The sequence below is a fragment of the Pseudophryne corroboree genome, chromosome 10 (assembly GCF_028390025.1).
Source record: "Pseudophryne corroboree isolate aPseCor3 chromosome 10, aPseCor3.hap2, whole genome shotgun sequence".
NCBI lineage: Eukaryota > Metazoa > Chordata > Amphibia > Anura > Myobatrachidae > Pseudophryne > Pseudophryne corroboree.
The window spans coordinates 342726005-342745241 of record NC_086453.1 but is presented as its reverse complement, the minus strand read 5'-3'; the positions used below and the strand labels follow the sequence as shown (position 1 = coordinate 342745241).

Sequence of the window (19237 nt, the reverse complement as noted above, 5' to 3'; positions counted from 1 at the left end):
AGGCCCTGGAGGTACAGATACAGTGCTAGCTTGTGTCACAGAGCAGAACCCAGGCCCTGGAGGTACAGATACAGTGCTAGCTTGTGTAACCGAGCAGAACCAAGACCCTGGAGCTACAGATACAGTGCTAGCTTTTGTCACAGAGCAGAACCCAGACCCTGGAGGTACAGATACAGTGCTAGCTTGTGTCACAGAGCAGAACCCAGACCCTGGAGGTACAGATACAGTGCTAGCTTGTGTCACAGAGCAGAACCCAGACAGCGGAGGTACAGATACAGTGCTAGCTTGTGTCACACAGCAGAACCCAGACCCTGGAGGTACAGATACAGTGCTAGCTTGTAACACAGAGCAGAACCCAGACCCTGGAGGTACAGATACAGTGCTAGCTTGTGTCACAGAGCAGAACCCAGACCCTGGAGGTACAGATACAGTGCTAGCTTGTGTCACAGAGCAGAACCCAGACCCTGGAGGTACAGATACAGTGCTAGCTTTTGTCACAGAGCAGAACCCAGACCCTGGAGGTACAGATACAGTGCTAGCTTGTGTCACAGAGCAGAACCCAGACCCAGGAGGTACAGATACAGTGCTAGCTTGTGTCACACAGCAGAACCCAGACCCTGGAGGTACAGATACAGTGCTAGCTTGTGTCACAGAGCAGAACCCAGACCCTGGAGGTACAGATACAGTGCTAGCTTTTGTCACAGAGCAGAACCCAGACCCTGGAGGTACAGATACAGTGCTAGCTTGTGTCACAGAGCAGAACCCAGACCCAGGAGGTACAGATACAGTGCTAGCTTGTGTCACACAGCAGAACCCAGACCCTGGAGGTACAGATACAGTGCTAGCTTGTGTCACAGAGCAGAACCCAGACCCTGGAGGTACAGATACAGTGCTAGCTTTTGTCACAGAGCAGAACCCAGACCCTGGAGGTACAGATACAGTGCTAGCTTGTGTCACAGAGCAGAACCCAGACCCTGGAGGTACAGATACAGTGCTAGCTTGTGTCACAGAGCAGAACCCAGACCCCGGAGGTACAGATACAGGGCCATCTTGTGTCACAGAGCAGAACCCAGACCCTGGAGGTACAGACACAGTGCTAGCTTGTGTCACAGAGCAGAACCCAGACCCTGGAGGTACAGATACAGTGCTAGCTTGTGTCACAGAGCAGAACCCAGACCCCGGAGGTACAGATACAGGGCCATCTTGTGTCACAGAGCAGAACCCAGACCCTGGAGGTACAGATACAGTGCTAGCTTGTGTCACAGAGCAGAACCCAGACCCCGGAGGTACAGATACAGTGCTAGCTTGTGTCACACAGCAGAACCCAGACCCTGGAGGTACAGATACAGTGCTAGCTTGTGTAACCGAGCAGAACCCAGACCCTGGAGCTACAGATACAGTGCTAGCTTTTGTCACAGAGCAGAACCCAGACCCTGGAGGTACAGATACAGTGCTAGCTTGTGTCACAGAGCAGAACCCAGACCCTGGAGGTACAGATACAGTGCTAGCTTCTGTAACCGAGCAGAACCAAGACACTGGAGCTACAGATACAGTGCTAGCTTTTGTCACAGAGCAGAACCCAGACCCTGGAGGTACAGATACAGTGCTAGCTTGTGTCACAGAGCAGAACCCAGACCCTGGAGGTACAGATACAGTGCTAGCTTGTGTCACAGAGCAGAACCCAGACCCCGGAGGTACAGCTACAGTGCTAGCTTGTGTCACACAGCAGAACCCAGACCCTGGAGGTACAGATACAGTGCTAGCTTGTGTCACAGAGCAGAACCCAGACCCTGGAGGTACAGATACAGTGCTAGCTTGTGTCACACAGCAGAACCCAGACCCCGGAGGTACAGATACAGTGCTAGCTTGTGTCACAGAGCAGAACCCAGACCCTGGAGGTACAGATACAGTGCTAGCTTGTGTCACACAGCAGAACCCAGACCCCGGAGGTACAGATACAGTGCTAGCTTGTGTCACAGAGCAGAACCCAGACCCTGGAGGTACAGATACAGTGCTAGCTTGTGTCACACAGCAGAACCCAGACCCCGGAGCTACAGATACAGTGCTAGCTTGTATCACACAGCAGAACCCAGACTCTTACAGATACAGTGCTAGCTTGTGTCACACAGCAGAACCAAGACCCTGGAGCTACAGATAGAGTGCTAGCTTGTAACACAGAGCAGAACCCAGACCCTGGAGGTACAGATACAGTGCTAGCTTGTGTCACAAATCAGAACCCAGACCCCGGAGGTACAGATACAGTGCTAGCTTGTGTCACACAGCAGAACCCAGACCCTGGAGGTACAGATACAGTGCTAGCTTGTGTCACAGAGCAGAACCCAGACCCCGGAGGTACAGATATAGTGCTAGCTTGTGTCACACAGCAGAACCAAGACCCTGGAGTTACAGATACAGTGCTAGCTTGTGTCACAGAGCAGAACCCAGGCCCTGGAGGTACAGATACAGTGCTAGCTTGTGTCACAGAGCAGAACCCAGGCCCTGGAGGTACAGATACAGTGCTAGCTTGTGTAACCGAGCAGAACCAAGACCCTGGAGCTACAGATACAGTGCTAGCTTTTGTCACAGAGCAGAACCCAGACCCTGGAGGTACAGATACAGTGCTAGCTTGTGTCACAGAGCAGAACCCAGACCCTGGAGGTACAGATACAGTGCTAGCTTGTGTCACAGAGCAGAACCCAGACAGCGGAGGTACAGATACAGTGCTAGCTTGTGTCACACAGCAGAACCCAGACCCTGGAGGTACAGATACAGTGCTAGCTTGTAACACAGAGCAGAACCCAGACCCTGGAGGTACAGATACAGTGCTAGCTTGTGTCACAGAGCAGAACCCAGACCCTGGAGGTACAGATACAGTGCTAGCTTGTGTCACAGAGCAGAACCCAGACCCTGGAGGTACAGATACAGTGCTAGCTTTTGTCACAGAGCAGAACCCAGACCCTGGAGGTACAGATACAGTGCTAGCTTGTGTCACAGAGCAGAACCCAGACCCTGGAGGTACAGATACAGTGCTAGCTTGTGTCACACAGCAGAACCCAGACCCTGGAGGTACAGATACAGTGCTAGCTTGTGTCACAGAGCAGAACCCAGACCCTGGAGGTACAGATACAGTGCTAGCTTTTGTCACAGAGCAGAACCCAGACCCTGGAGGTACAGATACAGTGCTAGCTTGTGTCACAGAGCAGAACCCAGACCCTGGAGGTACAGATACAGTGCTAGCTTGTGTCACAGAGCAGAACCCAGACCCCGGAGGTACAGATACAGGGCCATCTTGTGTCACAGAGCAGAACCCAGACCCTGGAGGTACAGATACAGTGCTAGCTTGTGTCACAGAGCAGAACCCAGACCCCGGAGGTACAGATACAGTGCTAGCTTGTGTCACACAGCAGAACCCAGACCCTGGAGGTACAGATACAGTGCTAGCTTGTGTAACCGAGCAGAACCCAGACCCTGGAGCTACAGATACAGTGCTAGCTTTTGTCACAGAGCAGAACCCAGACCCTGGAGGAACAGATACAGTGCTAGCTTGTGTCACACAGCAGAACCCAGACCCTGGAGGTACAGATACAGTGCTAGCTTGTGTAACCGAGCAGAACCAAGACACTGGACTACAGATACAGTGCTAGCTTTTGTCACAGAGCAGAACCCAGACCCTGGAGGTACAGATACAGTGCTAGCTTGTGTCACAGAGCAGAACCCAGACCCTGGAGGTACAGATACAGTGCTAGCTTGTGTCACAGAGCAGAACCCAGACCCCGGAGGTACAGCTACAGTGCTAGCTTGTGTCACACAGCAGAACCCAGACCCTGGAGGTACAGATACAGTGCTAGCTTGTAACACAGAGCAGAACCCAGACCCTGAAGGTACAGATACAGTGCTAGCTTGTGTCACAGAGCAGAACCCAGACCCCGGAGGTACAGATACAGTGCTAGCTTGTGTCACACAGCAGAACCCAGACCCTGGAGGTACAGATACAGTGCTAGCTTGTGTCACAGAGCAGAACCCAGACCCCGGAGGTACAGATACAGTGCTAGCTTGTGTCACACAGCAGAACCAAGACCCTGGAGTTACAGATACAGTGCTAGCTTGTGTCACAGAGCAGAACCCAGACCCTGGAGGTACAGATACAGTGCTAGCTTGTGTCACAGAGCAGAACCCAGACCCTGGAGGTACAGATACAGTGCTAGCTTGTGTAACCGAGCAGAACCAAGACCCTGGATCTACAGATACAGTGCTAGCTTTTGTCACAGAGCAGAACCCAGACCCTGGAGGTACAGATACAGTGCTAGCTTGTGTCACAGAGCAGAACCCAGACCCTGGAGGTACAGATACAGTGCTAGCTTGTGTCACAGAGCAGAACCCAGACAGCGGAGGTACAGAAACAGTGCTAGCTTGTGTCACACAGCAGAACCCAGACCCTGGAGGTACAGATACAGTGCTAGCTTGTAACACAGAGCAGAACCCAGACCCTGGAGGTACAGATACAGTGCTAGCTTGTGTCACAGAGCAGAACCCAGACCCTGGAGGTACAGATACAGTGCTAGCTTTTGTCACAGAGCAGAACCCAGACCCCGGAGGTACAGATACAGTGCTAGCTTGTGTCACACAGCAGAACCCACACTCTTACAGATACAGTGCAAGCTTGTGTCACACAGCAGAACCCAGACCGTGGAGGTACAGATACAGTGCTAGCTTGTGTCACACAGCAGAACCCAGTCCCCGGAGGTACAGATACAGTGCTAGCTTGTGTCACACAGCAGAACCCAGACCCCGGAGGTACAGATACAGTGCTAGCTTGTGTCACAGAGCAGAACCCAGACCCTGGAGGTACAGATACAGTGCTAGCTTGTGTCACAGAGCAGAACCCAGACCCCGGAGGTACAGATACAGTGCTATCTTAGGTCACAGAGTAGAACCCAGACCCCGGCGGTACAGATACAGTGCTATTATTATTATTATTATTATTATTACATTTTATTTATAGGGCGCCACAAGTGTTTCGCAGCGCCGTACAAAGGACAGTACAGGGAGTCAAAACTTAGCATAACAGTTAATACATAAAAAATAGAGTGCCGGTAATAAAGAGCACCACAATTCTCAAAACATAATACAGCTTATATGTAAGTGGCGAGGGAGTAATCATTGTACTACTTGGGGCTGACGGCCATAGATAGAGAGGAGACTTTACCAGTAGGAGAAAAAGCAGGTAAAGATGGTCGCTGAGTGAAATGTGTTGAGAAGAGGGCTTAGACAACAAGAGGAAAGAGGGCCCTGCTCTGAAGAGCTAACAATCTAGTGTGGAGGGGCGACAGACAGATGACATGAGGTCCAAGCAAGCAGGAGGAAGACTGATGGCAGTATGCAGGCAAAGCAGAGATGTTCAAGGCATGGGGCAGGGGGATGGAGGAGCAGCCTAAGGACTAGGTTATGCATCGGGGGGATACGCTTTGATAAATAGGTGGGTTTTCAGGTGCCGTTTGAAGCTTTGCAAGGTTGGGGAGAGTCTAATGGATCGAGGGAGCGCGTTCCACTGAAGGGGTGCAGCACGGGCAAAATCTTGAACTTGTGCATGGGAAGCAGTGACCAGGGTAGAGGAAGGGCAGCGGTCATCAGCCGACCATAGTGGGCGGGAGGGAGTATGAAGGGAGAGAAGGTTGGAGATGTAGGGAGCAGTGGAATTAGAGATGGCCTTGTATGTGAGGGTGAGGAGTTTGAAGAGGATTCTGTAGGGGAATGGGAGCCGGTGTAGATTTTGTCGTAGGGGAGTGGCAGAAGTGGAGAGGAAGATGAGCCTAGCTGCGGAGTTGAGGACAGATTGGAGGGGAGCGAGGTGGGAGCACGGAGGCCAGTGAGGAGAACATTGCAGTAGTTGAGTCGTGAGATGACCAGTGAGTGGATGATAAGTTTAGTTGCACTCTGGGAGAGAAATGGCCTGATGCGAGCAATGTTGCGTAGCTGGAACCGACAAGATTGCGCCAGAGCTTGGATGTAGGGTGCAAAGGAAAGGGAGGAGTCAAGAATGACGCCCAGGCAGCTGAGTTGGGGAACCGGGGAGATGATTGTGTTGTCAACAGTGATAGAGATATTTGTAGGGGGTGTTGCTCTGGCTGGGGGTAAGATAATGAGTTCAGTTTTGTCCATGTTGAGCTTCAGAGAGTGCTCAGACATCCAGGAGGAGATGGAAGAGAGGCAGCTGGAGACCTGAGAGAGGACAGAGGGGGACAGATCAGGAGAGGAGAGGTAGAGTTGTGTGTCATCAGCATAGAGGTCGTATTGAAGGCCAAAGGAGTTAATGAGCACACCCAGGGAAGAGGTGTACATGGAGAACAGAAGGGGGCCTAGGACAGAACCCTGAGGGACACCAACAGGAAGGATGGAAGGTTGTGAGGTGGTTCCGGAGGCAGACACAGAGAAGGAGCGGTTAGTGAGGTATGAGGTAAACCAGTCAATGACAGTGCAAGAGAGGCCAACATTTTGGAGTGTGCGGAGGAGGAGAGGATGATCCACGGTGTCAAAGGCAGCAGAGAGGTCCAGAAGGATGAGCAGAGAGAAGTGGCCCTTGGATTTGGCCGAAAGCAGGTCATTGGTGACTTTCACCAGGGCAGTCTCGGTGGAGTGGAGTGGGTGAAAGCCAGATTGAAGTGGATAAAGGATGGAGTTGTCAGAGAGGTAGCTAGTGAGATGGCTGTAGACTTGTGTCACAGAGCAGCTTGTGTCACAGAGGAGAACCAAGACCCTGGAGCTACAGATACAGTGCTATCTTGTGTCACAGAGCATAATCTGGGAACCTACAGTATAATCAAAACCCCTATATGCAGAATTGTTGTGTATATGAAAATCTATAGAGTCTTAATGCTGAGCTGAACTAGGTCTGTATTTTGCGTGTACTGGAAATGCGCGTGCTCTGGGGCAGACGTCCACAACTACAGGTGATGCAAAGTTGTATCTACACTTATGCACAACTATGTGTACGGGCAAATATACACCTTATTTGCCTACTCTAGTCTCCATGAGCATGCGGGAGACTCCAAATTTCTCTGGTAATCCCCCGCACCCCCCGGAAGTGTAGGCACTCCTAGTGTAGTGGGCAGATTGGTAAGAATGATAACAGAAATCTGCGATCACTGAGGAGGATGCGTGGCCTGATGACACGTTTCTATGGTAATCGTGTTAATTTGGCCCCACCTCCTATGCAAATATGTGGTATTCAAGACATTTTGCCACGGTGGTGGGGGCAAATGACACAAATAGCCCACCACTGCCCCCATCACCACCCACCTGCATCTTCTCCTCGGAAAGTAGGCTAGGCAAGTATAATATACACACGTTTTTGGTGGGAGGTAGTTACGTGGCCGGCGGTCACAATACCGACTCCTGAATCCCACCCCCTTACAGTCCGGACGTGGCATGCCGTACTGACAGGGACTATTCCCACTCGTGGGTGTCCACAACACCTATAGAGTGGGAATATAACCTGTGGCAAGCGCAGCGAGCCTGCAAGGGGCTTTGCATCTAAAAGCCGGGATCCCGGCGTCGGTATGTCGACCGGCCGTCTCCTGATGGCCGGTCACGCATACCCAACCCGTTTTTAGAGCCTACCATCTGAGATCACCAATTAACCTCAGGCCTAGGTCACGATCTGCGGACCCAGAGACACCTCTGTTCTCACCTGTTCCTTTAGTTCAGGGCAGGTGGTGAGACGAGGTGGATAGTGGGTGTGCACACATGGCTAGTACATTGGGGGTCATTCCGAGTTGATTGCTAGCGGCCGTTGTTCGCAGCGCAGCAATCAGGCTAAAAAATGGCACTTCTGCACATGCGTATGCTCCGCAATGCGCACGCACGACGTACAGGTACAAAGCCCTTTGTGGTTGTGCACAGGTTCTAGCGAAGTTTTCAGTCGCACTGACAACCGCAAGAAGATTGACAGGAAGGGGGCGTTTCTGGGTGTCAACTGACCATTTTCAGGGAGTGTTTGCAAAAACACAGGCGTGTCTGAAAAAACGCAGGCGTGGCTGGGCGGGTGTATGACGTCAAATCCGGACACGAATAGGCTGAAGTGATCGCAAGCACTGAGTAGGTTCAGAGCTACTCAGAAACTGCACAAACTGTTTTTGCAGAGCTCGGCTGCACAAGCGTTCGCACTTCTGCTAAGCTAAAATACACTCCCCAGAGGGCGGCGGCATAGCGTTTGCACGGCTGCTAAAACTAGCTAGCGAGCGATCAACTCGGAATGACCCCCTTTATTTACAGACAGAAGTTGTTTTCAGGTCTTTTGCTTTGGCCAAATCTATCCCCAATGCCAAGGACATTGCGTGTATATAGGTATAAATGAAAGGATATGTCTGTATAAATCACTGCCCATGTAAGGTAAATTAAACTCCAGGTATAAATAGGATGTATTACTCAGTCTGAGCTAGAGATGCCAGATTAGCGCGTTCCATAGCGAAGTCCTTGGCACCTCTGAGAGTAAATGCCTGAGCCGTCTTCCTGTAACACTTCCTCCTGTGGATCTGCTCGCACTTGTTCTCAGGTTCATTCAGAATGTCTGAGGAGCAACAGCCACTCTCTCTCCGTTATTACACAGTGATCCTATTGTAACCGGCTGTCTGCCCCGTGCACTGCGGAATGTCCCTGCGTGGCACACACATACACTGCAGCGCTGTACAGCGGGTATAGAATAGTCACTTGTTGATGGACAGATACAATTATGTTTAATGCTAAATGTAAACAATATAATTGGTGCAAATCTCACTTTATTATTTGTCTCTCACATCCTGTCTGCAGGTGGATGGTTCCTGGGGAAAGTGGAGTCCATATGGACAATGCTCCAGGACCTGTGGTGGGGGCGTTCAGCTGGCCAAACGCGAATGTAACAATCCAGAGCCGTCACATGGAGGAACCTACTGTGAGGGGCTGCGGGTGAAGTACCGATCCTGCTCACTGACCTCCTGCCCCGATACCGGTGAGTGACCTGATCCCTCTGGTGTACAGTGCTGTGTATATTACACTGACCTCCTGCCCCGATACCGGTGAGTGACCACATCCCACTGGTGTACAGTGCTGTGTATATTACACTGATCCTGCCCCAATACTAGTGAGTGAGCAGATCACAGTGGTGTACAGTGCTGTGTATATTACACTGATCCTGCCCCAATACTAGTGAGTCACCAGATGACAGTGGGGTACAGGACGTGCACTGTAGCATGTAAGTGAGATGCCATAAGGGCAGTAAGTACAGTATATGTGATCAGGACCAGAGTATAGCAGCAACTAGCAACTTGCCTTGTAAGTGATCGGCCATCATCTTGCACCACCGGTGATCTTGGACGCCATTACATCCCACCCTATGGGGGTCATTCAGACCTGATAGCACGCTAGGTTTTTTTGATGTGCTGCGATTAGGTCTGAACTGCGCATGTGTATGCACCGCAATGCGCAGGCGCGTCGTATGGGTGCAAAGCGAATCATTGCTGTGCGATGGATTTAACGAAGAATCCATTCACACAGCCGATCGCAAGGAGAGTGACAGGAAGAGGGCGTGTGTGGGTGGCAACTGACCGTTTTCAGGGAGTGGTTGGAAAAACACAGACGTGTCCAAGCGTTTGCAGGGCGGATTCCTGACGTCAATTCCGGGACCATACAGGCTGAAGTGATCGCAGCGGCTGAGTAAGTTCAGACCTACTCAGAAACTGCACAAACTATTTTCTAGCGCTCGGCTGCACATGCGATCGCACACTTGCAAAACGAAAATACACTCCCCTATAGGCGGCGACTATCTGATTGCAGCGCTGCAAAAAATAGCTAGCGAGCAATCAGGTCTGAATGATCCCCTATGTCTGTGAGAGAGCTTACATATCTATATATTATATATACTATGTGTATTATATAGAATTACTTACAGAGAAAGTCCTCTTGTTCTGTGTTGCAGGTAAAGGTTTTCGGGAAGAGCAGTGTGAAGCATTCAATGGTTTCAACCAGAGCACAAATCGACTAACCTCCACTGTGGGGTGGGTCCCTAAATACTCAGGGGTGTCACCAAGAGACAAATGCAAGTTGATCTGCAGAGCAAATGGAACGGGCTACTTTTACGTGCTGGCACGAAAGGTTAGTATGGTACTTGCCAGGCACTGCCACCATCAGCCAGACATGCATTCCCAAGAGATCCTGAGCACTACTTTATAATATAATATATCAACAACAATGTGGGTCTAATTCATGTTTGTAAGTAAAGCAAATGATCAAGCAACTGGGCAAAAGCATGCTGCACTGCAGTTAGGCAGTTGTAACATGTGCAGAGAGATTTCTATTTGGGTGGGTTATATTGTTTCTGTGCAGGGTAAATACTGGCTGCTTTATTTTTACACTGCAACTTAGATTTCAGTTTGAACACGCCCCGCCCAAATCTAACTCTCTCTGCACATGTTACATCTGCCCCACCTGCAGTGCAGCATGGCTTTGCCCAGTTGCTTGCCTATTTTGCTTTACTTATAAACATGAATGAACAAACTGCATGGCTTTTAGATATGAAAATGCGATGTTATTTTGGCGCAAAAGTGAACCATCCTCTGTTATGCTGGTTATCGCATTTAACGCATGTGATGCTTTACTTACTCCTGGGTCCTTCTGTAAACGCATGCTCTACCGCATTTTCTGACTGTTTTTACACCATGCATTATGAGCGTGAGTGTGCTTACAGCTGCAGCAAAGTATGACACTGTGATTTCCGTACCACACAGGTGGTGGATGGCACCCCATGTGCTCCCGACTCCACGTCCGTGTGTGTGCAGGGCAAGTGCATTAAAGCTGGGTGTGATGGCCAACTGGGGTCCAAGAAGAAGTTTGACAAGTGCCGAGTGTGTGGTGGAGACAATAAAAGCTGCAAGAAGATCTCTGGTCTTTTCACTAAGCCTATGTGAGTCTCCAGCTATGAATGGAATGGAGTGCTGAAGCTGCCGCGCACAAGAGCTCAGCATTCCATGGAAAGTTCTGCCATACAGTATCTTCCATCGTATTAGCCAAATCTCTGCTGATAAAATGATTCCGACTTTTATTGCTTATGACTACATCTGTTGGGGTAATGTATAATGAATATTGTGAATATTACATACCCTCTAAGGCAGTGGTTCTCAAACTCGGTCCTCAGGACCCCACACAGTGCATGTTTTGCAGGTAACCCAGCGAGTGCACAGGTGTATTAATTACTCACTGATACATTTGAAAAGGTCCACAGGTGGAGCTAATTATTTCACTTGTGATTTTGTGAGGAGACCTGGAAAACATGCACTGTGTGGGGTCCTGAGGACCGAGTTTGAGAACCTGTGCTCTAAGGAACTAGTGCCCGTTATATTTACATTCTGTCAAATTGACGCAGTAGCCCCTTTTTGCTTAGTATTTGGAAGCATTGGTAAGGAGAAATATAGATGGAGTAAGGGACACCCAGCAAATGTTGGCCTTGTGGAAATGTGTAACGTCATGCTACAATGGCTGTAATGGCCTGAGTCCACCTGGCGCGTTTCGTGCCACATGTTTCATAACAAATTCTTTCATTTCTGGATTCTAGCCTTAGAACTGCCTATAAATGGAGTAGGTGGTCCTCCCCACCATTGCGGCTATGTATGAGGTGATAGGAAAACTGGGGGGTGTGCAGGTTTGACTTGCAGATAAATGCATTTATGTTAGGCCAGGAAAATATGGAAGAGTAAACTGCAGATCCCACAAATTCGGGAAACCATATGTCACACTCTACACTAAAGAGCCGAGTATGAGCAAAATACTTTACCACTTATTTGTGTTACCAACACATTGCAGAAAAGAATTGATATTACAGCACCTGCAGGACGCAACTGAAGGTTATCCGCCTTCTATAATTGATATTACAGCACCTGTACCATGCAACTGAAGGTTATCCGCCTTCTATAATTGATATTACAGCACCTGTACCATGCAACTGAAGGTTATCCGCCTTCTATATTTGATATTACAGCACCTGTACCATGCAACTGAAGGTTATCCGCCTTCTATAATTGATATTACAGCACCTGTACCATGCAACTGAAGGTTATCCGCCTTCTATATTTGATATTACAGCACCTGTACCATGCAACTGAAGGTTATCCGCCTTCTATAATTGATATTACAGCACCTGTACCATGCAACTGAAGGTTATCCGCCTTCTATAATTGATATTACAGCACCTCTACCATGCAACTGAAGGTTATCCGCCTTCTATAATTGATATTACAGCACCTGTACCATGCAACTGAAGGTTATCCGCCTTCTATAATTGATATTACAGCACCTGTACCATGCAACTGAAGGTTATCCACCTTCTATAATTGATATTACAGCACCTGTACCATGCAACTGAAGGTTATCCGCCTTCTATAATTGATATTACAGCACCTGTACCATGCAACTGAAGGTTATCCGCCTTCTATAATTGATATTACAGCACCTGTACCATGCAACTGAAGGTTATCCGCCTTCTATAATTGATATTACAGCACCTCTACCATGCAACTGAAGGTTATCCGCCTTCTATAATTGATATTACAGCACCTGTACCATGCAACTGAAGGTTATCCGCCTTCTCTAATTGATATTACAGCACCTGTACCATGCAACTGAAGGTTATCCACCTTCTATATTTGATATTACAGCACCTGTACGATGCAACTGAAGGTTATCCGCCTTCTATAATTGATATTACAGCACCTGTACCATGCAACTGAAGGTTATCCGCCTTCTATAATTGATATTACAGCACCTGTACCATGCAACTGAAGGTTCTCCGCCTTCTATAATTGATATTACAGCACCTGCAGGATGCAACTGAAGGTTCTCCGCCTTCTTCTGACTCTGTGGGCTTGCTGTGGATGTACCTCTCAGTACACCAGATTATATAGGCTAAAGGCAACTGGAGCAGTTAATAGTGATACAATTGAGGGTATACTGAGGCTCTTTCCTACAGTGATGTAATTGACTAAGGGGGTATGCAATTAGCTCCGATCATTTCGGAGCTAATGAATTCGCCCCACTAAGTATTAGTTTAGGGTTGTTTTTGTCCATTTTGAAGGCAATTTTGCAAATGCCTTTTCACCTTTTTTTTTTTTAAGTGAAAAGGCATTGGCGAAAAATGCCTCAAAATCGTCAAAAATGGCCCACGTTTTCGACGGAAAACATGTGGATTGGCCAATCAACATGTATTCCGACCCTGTCTCATTTTTTGCCCAGGTGAAAATCTGGCCCTGCTATTGCATAGGGCAAATCCCCATTCGCCCTAAAAATAGTGAAAAGCTCAGTTTTTTCGCCTAGGTGAAAAAAACGGAGCTAATTGCATACCCTTATAAGAGTGTCAGGAGATCCGGGGGGATGTGTCCGATTTAAAGCAGCAATCAGTTACACGCTAAAACAAGGTTGGTTTTGCTGTGTACCGGATTGCCGCTTTAAAAATATGTGAGAACTTGGCCAAAGTCCCGCACTTCCTGGTTCTCTCAACTCTATTACTTCTCCCTACCCCAGTCTAGTGCCATGAAGGCCAGGATTCATGTTGTATTGTCTCAGCTGGTCTGGCTCGGTCGGCTTAGGTTTATTTTGCACAAAGGCGTGACAATAAGTACAGAATATGGGTTATTTGCTTGTGTCAGGGCTTATCACGTGTGCTGGTTTTTAAAATAAGATTTAGAATTTTTCATATTCCTATTATTTCTTTAACTCCTCTATTCCTCCTTCTTTACAGACATGGATATAATTTTGTCGTTACGGTTCCCTCTGGTGCCAGTAATTTGGATGTGAGGCAACGTGGGTATAAAGGTCTGATTAATGATGACAACTACCTAGCAGTAAAGAATGGCCAAGGACGTTACCTGTTGAACGGGAATTACATTGTGTCTGCAGTGGAGCGTGATATTCCGGTACGTGGGAGTCTCCTGAAGTATACCGGAACAGGGACCGCAGTTGAGGCACTACAGGCTGTCAGTGTGATTCAAGAGCCGCTGACTGTAGAGGTGCTATGTGTTGGAAAAATGACTCCTCCACGGCTCAGGTACTCATTTTACATCCCACGGGAAAAGAAGGATGGTAAAGCCGGGGAAGTGATAAGTAATAGCCTTGCTGCCCTGCCACCTCCTCCTCCCCGGTCCAGACACCAGTCTCACTGGACGCCAGGAAATTGGGGACAGTGCTCCGTTAGCTGTGGTAATGGACAGCAGACCCGGCTAGTGGAATGTCGCGACCCTTGGGAACAACTGGCGTCAGACTGCCAAGCAGCCCTGAGGCCACCAGAGATAAGGACCTGTGGTGACCCATGTCCGATGTGGGAGGCTGGAGAATGGACAGGTTGCTCTAAGACCTGCGGCAGGGGATTTAAAAGGCGGCCGGTGCGGTGCACTGCGGGTGGGAAAGCCACTCTACCTAGAGAGCACTGCAAGTTGAAGAAAAAGCCTCAGGAACTGGACTTTTGCATCCTTCGGCCATGTTAACTCATGGAATCAGGAATATGAACGGGTGACAAGTACTGTATAGAGCAGCACTCATGTCTACATCCAGCACTGAACTATGGAGATGTGCTATAAACCAGTGGACCCTTTTAAGGACCAAAAAGTTTACGTCTGAAACCAGAGTAATGATCGCAACGGTTTCAAACAAAGGGACATTTGAAGGCTAATGCTTTGCACTTTTTATTAGCGTGTTTTCTTGTGTTAGTTAGTGTCTAATGTTTTTATTAGTGTCAAGAAAGGATAATCTGGCAGTGTTTATATGACACTCGCTGCAAAGCGGAGTTGGCTTTTCCTAAGGTCAGTTGTATGGTGCAACTCTTTGGTAGTGGAAAGTTTGCCAATGGGTTTGTGAAAAAGTTACGTCACTGTTTGTCTTGTCGCTTTACGTTTTTGCCACTTGAGTTTTGGACATCGGGACTTTGATAACGTGCCTCACGTACTATGCCTCACGTACTAGCCATATTTCAGTAGCTCCATGATGTTCTTTATTCGTTGCAGTGCACTGTGTACTGCACCATCCTTCCAAAAAAAATGGGAACTTCGGTCAATGGATGAGAGCTTAATGCAGCTTAATGTAGCAGGAGGGTTGGAGAGGCCTTGTAGAAACTAAGGTGAGGTCATTCAGATATGAAGGAGAATAAAGCAGAAGAAAGGGTGAGGAGGAGGCACAATACTTTGGTTATACTCTGACATTCAGCCAATGCAGCTATTTACTATTATGGCATGTTTCACTCTTTGGACGACTGGTCATATATGATCAAAACAAGCATAAATATAGGGAGTCATTTAAGTGGAAAAAAAATGATTAAAAAAATTGCAGGGATCTTTTATTATATTGAGCCACACATATCCCCAAATTGCGATTCAGCCCTAAAACCTTTGTGTTGAAGTTTTATATTTAGAATTGTCACTTGAGCAACATTGTCAAAGATTTCTACAAAAAATATGTTTTTAGATCTACTTTCGAGTTTCAGCAGGGCTGTGTGGCAATTATGGGGTTAAACAATCCTCCGAGATAATCTACCTCTATGTATCTCCTCTATGGGATGATGGAGAGGCGAGGGGCTTTAGATATTGGTATGTATGGGTCCTGGGATTGGCATGGAAGTAAGTCTCTCATTCACATTCGATAATGAGCCATAATCAGCTGACGCGTTTCACTCAATGAAATTACAGGGATGAAGAGTTTCTGTTGATCGTACTGTTTCTTACTTTAAAAGGTGCTAAAACAGAGTTGTCCAGCTAGGTTCCTCTAGACATTAGTCAACCTACATAAATCAGATCAGACTTACTTTACATGAGTGGCTCTCTGATATTTCAAAGTTTGCTGTTGCTTGTAGTTCATAGAAATGTAAATAGCTTAAACTACTTGAGCCTCTACTAGACAGTTGTGTTTAGTGAACATACTGACTGCTAAGAGCACTGGGATCCGGGTCATGACATTAATATATAGCAAAATTCATTAGGACAGTGGTTTCCAAACTTTTTTGAATCACGGCGCCCTAGAATATCAGAATTTTTTTCACGGCACCCCTAGGCCAAATATTTCTTATTGAGAAATTTAGAAAGAAATATTACATTAAGTAGATTGCGTTTATATGTCATCCTTAGGGTCAGTTGTGTGGTGAGAGACAAGATTTGCTTCTGTTTGGCCACATATTTTATGACTGGCAGCCACCAGCACTGGTTTTGCCTATTATATTGACCATGAATAATTTGAATTGGTCCTGTACCACCAACCCAGGGCACCCCTGCAAGTGTCCCGAGGTACCCCAGGGAGCCACGGCACACAGTTTGGGAACCTCTGCATTAGGACTTTAAACAGTTGTATATACTGTATTACATAAGCAGGCATTTGGTAACGTTACATAGTCAGGTATTTGGTATTAATCTTTGACCATGTTGATAAATGTTGAAAGTCCTAGACTCAATAATTCTAATTTCTTACCGCCGCTATTCATGACATTAAAGATCACTGGGAAGAACCCGCAGTGACAGGGGCCAATTGCTAATGTGATCCCTTCACATCTCCTTCAGGAGGCATGTGTACTATTGCGCATGCACGGTCAGTGGAGAGTGCCGGGGAGGGATCCGACAGATCCCTCTCTCAGTAATGTAGCTCACAGGCTCCAATGGCTAATGCCATTTGGAGATGGTGTTAGCAACCTGGGCCAAGGGAGATTGGGACATTTGGCAAAAAAAGCCCCCATAGACCCTAAGGGGGCTTCAGTCCCCTGTACATAAATGCTGAGGACACTTAATATTTGCGGGGTATATCCCGCAAATATTAATTGATAAATAGGCTACTAAGGGGGGAATCCCATTAGCCAAGGGTTTTACCCCACAGCTAATTACTAGTGGCGGGCAATTCAATTAGCGGGGTTTACCCTGCACATAAAGAACCAATGGAAAACTTTTCCTTGCAGCCTCAGGAGCTGGGAAAAGCCTGCGAGAAAGCATACCTGGGGCTTTAACGCACAGGGAAACCCACACATATCACATTTTACACCATATGTACGTGTTAACGCGTGCTAATACTGTGTTTTCCATGTGGGGAAAAGGCTGTTTTATTGAATAGGTCTGGGTGTGAAACAAGGCTAATTGGATTCCCCCGTTAGTGTCTTGCATGTTTTATTCAGGCTTTCCATTGTCAGGCACAAATATAACATTGTAACAAGAGCTACTGTATAATGATTGTACTAAAAACATCCAGGAGATAACTTATCAGTCATTTATATCTATATCTTATATACAGATACAGAACATTTTCATAAACAGTTATTTTTCTGTGCACGATATATGGTTGACTGAAGGCATCTCTGTCAGGTCACATTTTTTTGCATATTAGCTCTTTAAACCGGAACACTCATGAATTACACAGGTAATATGGCTGCTTAAAACCAGGTGAAATGAAGGTATGAAGTCAGCCAGCCACAGAACCAGTGTACATCATGAGTGCCCCAGTTTAAAGGGATAGAATGGTAAACCTACCTTTGTGGTATAATACAGGCTTAGGGGGATATCCAATTACCCACAGTACATTACCGCGGGTAATGATATCGCCCAGGGATATCCTATAAGCCCCGATAAGCCGGCATGAGCGTTTGGTTTATTGGGGGTTGCTGCATCGAGTACTCGCTCCTGACAGCTCCCGATGCAGCACTGCACCTCCAGCTCCCCTGGTCACATGACCGCTGCCCCGGCTTTTCATCCACGGGTCACAGCGCCAAGTGCCACCCTCCCTGCAGTCCCAGCCTGCTGCTGATGTGGCGGGCATGGGACACTGCAGGTCGTCGTGGTTATCGGGGATTCCAAATCCCTGGAAACAGATGCTGCTTCAACCGAAAAAACACACAGGTTTCACGTAACCCATGTGTTTTCGGGAGATTTTTAATTTTTTTTTATAGACGACCAAATTGGATAGCCTGTAAAAAAAATATTGGTGAAACATCGGGAAAAAATTAGAAAAATGGCAGTTTTTCACACCCGATATTGCTTCACCTCTAATTGAATACCCCCCTAAAGAACTTCCTCTTAATTAATCATTTCCCAGCACACCTGATCCTAGAAGTCTCTACACCTCTTATTGAATACCCCCCTACAGAACTTCCTCTTAATTAATCATTTACCAGCACACCTGATCCTAGAAGTCTTTATAGCGGACAGCATGTTTATCTGCAGATTCTTTACCAGTTGAAATTTGATTTACAATGCACACAGGCCCAGCCGACACGCGCTCCATTTTTCCCCAAGTCCGTCAGCTTTCCCCAGGATAGAAAGCGTTTACTCTGGGACAAACTGATGCAGGGTGAGGCCTGTAATGTACAGTCATTTATTTTAGGCTAGCAATGAAAAGGAGAGCAAAAGCAAACACGTTATTATTACATGCTATATGTATATATATATATATATATATATATATATATATTACATATGTTATGACATGCACGCTCGGAGAAAGCGAATCTAACATATAAGGAGCAAGATTGAGAATTTATTTACGAGCAAAAAAATTACTATTATGGTGTTAAAAAAAAAAAGGTCTTTCAAGTTCTATCAAAAACGGCCGTCTAGGGCTTGATAACTATGTGTTGACAAGAAGAATTCTAGAGCACCTAGATGGACAACCCTGCATTATACATGTTTTCTACTCTTCCCAAAACCTACGGAATGTCAGATCACCCAGATCTGCAGCGAGTCTTCATTCAACCTGGACAATAGACACTGATGACATTTGGAGATATCACCTGCTATGGATAAAACAATCACTGACTGACTGATGTTGGAAGGCAGAGAAGGGCTGATTAATCCCACATGGGACTGCTGTGTTCCTCTGTATTATATGTTTTTGTACATTTATTTTTTATTATTTTGATACAACAAATGACACAGACAAGCCAAGGTACAGGCTGTATGTATATAAATATGTATACTGTGTATACTCTCTATAGGCATGTGTGAGGAGAAATAAACACGTACAGACCCAAGTAAAGCCTTGGTGTATGCACTGCACAAAGTCTCTGTTACTTTATTTCTTTCTGTTGTTACTTTGACCAAAAATGACCATTTCTGCTATATAAAACATGATTTGTGATTACTATGCTAGGATGCCTATTGGGTGTGGATCATTAGATCAACAGTGTCTAGGTCGACAATGTTTAGATCGACCACTATAGGTCGACAGTCCCTAGGTCGACAGGGTTTCTAGGTCGACAGGT

At 47.1% G+C, this 19237-nt stretch overlaps 1 protein-coding gene across 1 annotated transcript in view; it reads left to right on the top strand.

Moving 5' to 3' along the window:
• The window catches only part of ADAMTS15 (ADAM metallopeptidase with thrombospondin type 1 motif 15), a 90639-nt gene extending 71604 nt beyond the window's left edge, over positions 1 to 19035 (top strand). The window contains exons 5-8 of the mRNA XM_063943630.1: positions 8806 to 8983; positions 9950 to 10125; positions 10758 to 10933; positions 13760 to 19035. Coding sequence (XP_063799700.1) covers positions 8806 to 8983; positions 9950 to 10125; positions 10758 to 10933; positions 13760 to 14501 — 1272 coding nt within the window. The 3' untranslated portion in view covers positions 14502 to 19035. The remainder of the gene's footprint in view (positions 1 to 8805; positions 8984 to 9949; positions 10126 to 10757; positions 10934 to 13759) is intronic.
• Positions 19036 to 19237: the final 202 nt, after the last annotated feature.